Below are 6,401 nucleotides of genomic sequence, written 5' to 3'. Positions count from 1 at the left end.
CGAAGAAGCGTAAAAGTAGTATGAGTCAAATGACTCTTTTTCTGTTTGGCCAAATGATTGCTTTTTACTTAAGGTTTAATGCAAGCACAGTTTTTCGTTTAAATTTAAAAATATAACAAATTTTCTTCCACCAAAAGTTTAAAAAATCAATATTTTTTCGTAGAGTTTCTCTAACGACTACTATCAATGGTCGGAGAAGGTGACCAATGATTCATCTTTATCGATTAGTTTTTTCGATTGATTATGATAAAAAATAGAAAACGACTAAAAAAACAGTCAAGAGGGAGGGAGACACACCGTTGTGGTCGTCATCTTTAGCTGCTAGCAATGTGCTAAAAAAAACTTAAGAGAAATGCAAGTTTTTCACATTTTAAGGAAGAGAATTTGTTAATTTTTAAACTTGGGTGTGAAAATGTGATAAATTTTTAATTTTTAAAAATATTTTTATTAAATAATAATTTTACCTTTAACAGTAACAGTAAAATTTAACAGATGTGTGAGTATTTAAGTTTTCGATAATTAAAAAATGAAAAATTAGATTTGCATCAAACCTTGGGTGTGAAATAGTACTTTGGCCTCTGTTTTTTTTCTAATATAAATATCAACACAAATTATTATCTTTTGTTTTATTTTGTTAAAGATCAAATATTAAAATTTTTTTATAGAAGAAACAAAATTTTTATTACTTTTCATTGAAAGCAATGTACATTATTTAATTTTTAACGCAATCAAATATGAATGACGTAACAATTTTTCTATTCATTGTATGATCACATGAATTTTATGATGTAAGTTTGATGAATTTTAATAATGATTTTATTACTAGGATTTATTTATTTAGGATCGATTTTATAATTTTTATGCAAATAAATTTGAAAAAAGAGAGTAATTTAAGAGTTTTATGAGTTGTAATTGCCTACATCAATAAAAATTATCTTTTTTATCATTTTAAAATTAAAAAAATTAATATTATTAATTTTTAATGACGATGAAAAATAAGTGCTTTTATGTGAAAATATATCAGTTTAGTGAATTAAAAAAATTAATCTCTTTTATAATAAAGATTTGACCTCTTTAATATAAAAAATATAAAACAAATTGATAATTCAATTTTGGTTTCTATTTCTTTTATTTCACTCTTTTAGCAAGAATTTAGACTCGATTTTATTATTTATAATTATTAGAAATAGACCAAAAAGAATTTGCAACTACTATGGTTGAAGGGACCCACATGGCACGTGGGTCTCAACGAGCTTCCAATTCCAACACGTGGAAACTCCATTTGGCGTGTACGCTGACGTGGATAAAAACCAGGTCAAAAGTTAAAGATCACAAGTTTCCAACTTGCGAAGTGGCAGATCCCGTAGTTACCGACTCCATCTGAGGTCAAAATGATATCATTAACTCCAAAAATAAATAAAAAAGACGCCAAAATTCTGCCGGGTTGACTCGAGCCAACTCTGTTGCCTGCTTCGAAGCAGACAACGAAAGAGACGGCAACTAACGGTAACGCTCAAAACCTAGTTGCCTGCATCCGTTACCCTCAGCCACACGCATTCCAACACACCATCACGAAACCACTGAAATTGGAAAAGAATTAAAGGAAAAATGGAAGCCAACGCCGTCATGAAACGTGAGGTTAAGCTTTCCGTTTGATTTCAAACCATCCACTTAACCGCTCACTACGGTTAAATCAGAACCATGGTTAGTTCAGTTGAGCGTTACAACACAACACGGCACAAAAATAACAATACAGTGAAAAAGCAGACAAAAGCAACAAAGTCGCGTAATATAAGACGCGCGCAAAGCGGTTTTTGCTGGATTCTCTGTAACGGCGTTTTCGTGGATTCTCTATCAGTTTCAAAAGAGATATAGAGAGAGAGCGGTTTTGCGAGCTCTGAAGGTGGTTTTGTAACGCTTTAGTGGTTTTCAGTTACGATTCTTGGATCTGGCGATCGTTACAGATTGAGACTGTGTGTGTGCAGGAATCGAAAGAGTCTCAAGAGAGTTTCGTGTAAAAATCGTATTAACTGCTTGTTATTAATTGACTTTTAATCATAATTATCGAGCTTTAATCACTTCAGTGATTGTAATTTGTACGCATATAACGAGCTAAATTTGGTACATAGGGACTGTGTGTGTGCGCTTTTGTTTGACTTTCACGGTTGGTTGTTTCAACGATGGCGAATCGGGTCGGGTCGTTTTCGCAGCCAAGTAGTAATTGTTCAGGTGAAAAGAAATTGAAATGGACAGTTTTTGATGTTTCCTCGTTTTCCGGGAAAATTTGACGAGAATTTTTTTCTCTTTGTTTGTTGGCGCAGATGATTTGTACACGGAGCTATGGAAAGCTTGTGCGGGGCCTTTAGTGGACGTGCCGAAGCGTGGAGAGAGGGTATATTATTTTCCACAGGGACATATGGAACAAGTAAGTGATTTATTTTTTCTTTTATTTGTTTGTCTTTGATGAAATTTTATTTTAGATCGGTTTTCTGTTTGTTTCTCGGGAAATGATTTTTTCTTTCTTGGAAAAAAAAACTGGTAGTAAAAAGTTGTACTTGTAGATATGGTTTAGTTCTGGGGGGAAACTGAGATATATATGTTTTTGTATGGGTGTAGTTAGAGGCTTCGACAAATCAGGAACCAAATCAGCGAATTCCATTGTTTCCTCTTCCATCAAAGATTCTATGTCGTGTTATTAACATTAATCTACTGGTATTTCTCTGCTCTTTATCTTTAATTTTGTAATTACGTTCCTTGGAATTGTTCTGTAGACTTTAGTTACTTAAGTTAGGGTTTTCTGTTTTTGGTTTTTTTTATTAGAAACCAAATGGACCAATAAATTAATTAAATTGAACATAAGGTTGACATGAATGAAACTGATTCTGATTTGCCCTATCTATAGGCTGAGCAAGAAACAGATGAGGTTTATGCACAGATTACTTTGCTGCCAGAACCAAAAGTAAGAAACTTATTGAATTGCTTTCGAATTATGCTATCTTCATATTTTGGGCTGCAACAAGTTACATATATTTTTGTCCAGAGTTACTGATTTTCATTTGAGAAAAAAATATTGTAGCAAGAAGAACCTACAACTCCTGATCCTTGCCCTTCTGAAACTCCAAGGCCGATAGTTCACTCATTCTGCAAGGTTTTAACTGCCTCTGATACGAGCACCCATGGCGGGTTTTCTGTTCTGCGTAAACATGCCACAGAGTGTCTTCCTCCCCTGGTGGGTGGAATTTCTTTACTTTTTCCTTTTTGTGCTCAAGTTGCTAAGTATATATTTATATTTCTTCAGATCTCAATAGATCTGATGTGTTGACTTCCATTTGTGGGTTTTCATCAGGACATGAGTCAGCAAACCCCAACTCAGGAGTTGGTGGCTAAAGATCTTCATGGGTATGAATGGCGATTTAAGCATATTTTCAGAGGTAATAAATTGCATGCTTGGAGCCTGATTCTTGTGGACTAATTGATTTATTTAAGCTTTGTAAAAAAAAATTGAGGATTTTTTTCCGGTCATTATGAGTTTGAACCAATTAATCTGTTGAGAGTCAAATGGTCTGTTTCAGGAAACAATCAGTAATCTCTTCAAATTTAACTCTTGTTTCATTAATCTGTTATGAAATGAATAGGTCAACCCAGGAGACATTTGCTGACAACAGGATGGAGCACATTTGTTACTTCCAAGCGATTAGTTGCAGGGGATACCTTTGTATTTTTGAGGTATATGCTTTGCTATCTATTCTCATCTCCTTTAGTTATGTTTTGTTTCCAATTCTCATATTGTCCTGTGGGTTATCCAGGGGGGAGAATCGGGAACTCTTTGTCGGAGTAAGGCGTCTTGCTCACCAACAGAGCAGCATGCCATCATCTGTGATTTCAAGCCAGAGCATGCACTTAGGTGTGCTTGCTACTGCCTCACATGCTGTTGCAACCCAGACCCTCTTTGTTGTGTATTATAAGCCAAGGTATTAATTTTTAACTGTTTTTAAATGAACATAAAAGTTGTTTCTATTAGCTGGGTTCTGATCCATTTTGGTTGATCATCAGGACCAGCCAGTTCATCATCAGCTTGAACAAGTACTTAGAGGCCGTTAACAATAAATATGCTGTTGGCATGAGATTTAAGATGAGGTTTGAGGGGGAGGATTCTCCTGAGAGAAGGTAATAGAATTCCAGTATGTTGACTTTTCAAACTTGCTTGTTTAAGCTCTTTGATAATACTTGCTCTATATATTTGATTAGGTTTTCAGGCACAATTGTTGGGGTCGAAGACTTTTCTTCTCAATGGAAAGATTCAAAATGGAGATCACTGAAAGTAAGTTCTCAGATTGACATTGTTCCAACCCCCACCTCACTTCCATCTTGAAGTAAATAATTCCTATATTAATTTTCTTGATGTCTTTCCTAGATTCAATGGGATGAGCCTGCATCTATCACAAGACCTGATTGGGTTTCACCATGGGATATAGAACCTTTTGTGGCTTCAGTGCCTTCAAATCCTGCTCCACCAGTTTCAGTGAAGAACAAAAGGCCTCGACCGCCTATTGAAATTCCATCTCTCGGTAAGTGAAAATAGAAACATTCTTTGTGGTACTGGATGCATTCAATTTGTCTAATATAGTTCTTGTATGGATGCAGATTTGACTTCAACCACATCAGCTCCTTGGAATTCCAGCCTGACACAGTCCCATGATGTAAAACAACTGAGTGTTGCTGAAGGAAACAGAAGTGATGATCATGTCTCATGGCATAATAAGCAGACTGATTTTAACCGTAATGGCAATTCTGTGTCAAGAACTCAGACTGATGGAGAGTGGCTAGCTTCCCCACATGTCACTTTTTCTCAGCAGTTGTTTCCAGATGCTGTGGATGATAATAAAAATGTGTCTGCTTGGCATGCTTTCCATGGCTATTCAACTCCACACTCATCAAAGGTCAACAATGACCCAATGACTGACCGAGTTGAGGCAGGGAGGAAAACTGAGATGGCTGCTAGCTGCCGATTGTTTGGCATTGATCTCATAAATCATTCTACAAGCTCTACTGCAGTGGAGAAAGCAGCCGCATCTAGTGTCACTACTGAAGGACACAATCTCGGCAGCATCTCAGCTGGTGATTCAGATAAAAAATCTGATCTTCCAAAGACTTTTAGAGAAAAGAAACATGATCAGTTACAGGTTTCACCAAAAGAGATTCAGAGCAGGCAAAGTAGTTCAGCATCTACCAGAAGTCGCACTAAGGTACTGAATTATTTTAGGAGGTTTATTAAAAATATGCTCTCTCTATCAGGTTCTGACACAAATTTCTGTGTTTGGTGTTCAAATATGCCAAAAGGTTCAAATGCAGGGGGTTGCTGTTGGTCGGGCTGTGGACTTGACCATGTTGGAAGGGTATGATCAGCTTATAGATGAGCTTGAGGAGATGTTTGATATAAAGGGACAGCTTCACACTAGGAACAAGTGGGAAATTGTTTTTACCGATGATGAAGGGGATATGATGCTTGTGGGGGATGATCCATGGGGGTAAGTCTCCTTTGCTGCCATCTATCAGAAGTTCTAATGCTTCATGCTTAAAACACTTGGATTCATTCTAGTTATTTCTTGATATTATTGCAATGCAGTGAATTTTGTAACATGGTGCGAAGAATTTTCATACGTTCAAGCCTAGATGTAAAGAAGATGAGTTCAGGAAGCAAACTTCCTATGTCTTCCATCGAAGGTGAAGGGATTCTACTAAGCTCAGATTCAGCTGAAAACTGAATAATGAAACCTTTCTTTTCTCCCCTTTTGTTTCTGCTTTTTGTCAAGTCGGTTTTATTGTTGTCGTTGTCGTCCTCTGTTGTTTGAAGTAGGGTTGGGTTTATTTTTGGGGTCAAAGGTGGACCAGAAGGAGAAAGCAGCTAATCGATAGCTCGTTTTTTAGAGCTAACCGTCAAAGGAAGAATGAAATAAAAATTGATGGGTTTGCAAGACCAACTGGTCATAAAGCTGTAGTGGGAGTTAGATAAAACTGTAGGGTTAGCTTATGTGAATATGTTTGTTGGGTGGGAAAGGTTTTTAATGTGGTTGTAATTGTAAATGTGTTTTGGCAGTTGAAATGTCCGTCTTTAGTGAACTGAAATCCTAGTCCTTTTATTGCACTGAAATCGAAGTCCTTTTATTGCTATAATAGCGTGAAGAATTAAATTAAAACTGGGTTCACTTGCAATAGTATTTTAACGTTGAAACGGTTAGATTCTACATGTATAGACAAATTGATGTGTATGAGCAATTTTAAATTAGACATGATACAAACAATCAGATCATTTTATTGTATGCTCATTCAATTATAAGTTGATATGGTAATTTGTTTGTATCTGTTATTGTTAATATAAAAATATTTAGAACTTTGAAAGA

General features: G+C 35.8%; 1 protein-coding gene across 3 annotated transcripts; it reads left to right on the top strand.

Annotated features, from left to right (window-relative positions):
- The first annotated feature begins 1,775 nt into the window (after positions 1-1,775).
- LOC123211231 (auxin response factor 9-like) lies at positions 1,776-6,174 on the top strand. 3 transcript variants are annotated; one of them, XM_044629824.1, is made up of 15 exons: positions 1,776-2,014; positions 2,130-2,229; positions 2,322-2,425; positions 2,617-2,712; positions 2,903-2,959; positions 3,077-3,229; positions 3,347-3,431; positions 3,636-3,726; positions 3,807-3,971; positions 4,054-4,167; positions 4,249-4,321; positions 4,415-4,568; positions 4,645-5,246; positions 5,341-5,528; positions 5,627-6,174. In XM_044629824.1, the coding sequence occupies exons 2-15, from the start codon at positions 2,181-2,183 to the stop codon at positions 5,763-5,765; spliced, it is 2,070 nt and encodes a 689-aa protein (XP_044485759.1). In that variant the 5' UTR covers positions 1,776-2,014; positions 2,130-2,180; the 3' UTR covers positions 5,766-6,174. The 3 variants fall into 3 exon arrangements, with proteins under 3 accessions (XP_044485759.1, XP_044485760.1, XP_044485761.1); XM_044629825.1 differs by having other exon boundaries at positions 1,776-2,023; XM_044629826.1 differs by having other exon boundaries at positions 1,776-2,229.
- The last annotated feature ends 227 nt before the right edge of the window (positions 6,175-6,401 follow it).

This window comes from Mangifera indica, chromosome 3 (genome assembly GCF_011075055.1).
Source record: "Mangifera indica cultivar Alphonso chromosome 3, CATAS_Mindica_2.1, whole genome shotgun sequence".
In the NCBI taxonomy this organism is placed as follows: Eukaryota; Viridiplantae; Streptophyta; class Magnoliopsida; order Sapindales; family Anacardiaceae; genus Mangifera; species Mangifera indica.
The sequence above is the reverse complement of the archived record's forward strand: the minus strand, read 5'-3'. Positions and strand labels throughout refer to the sequence as shown.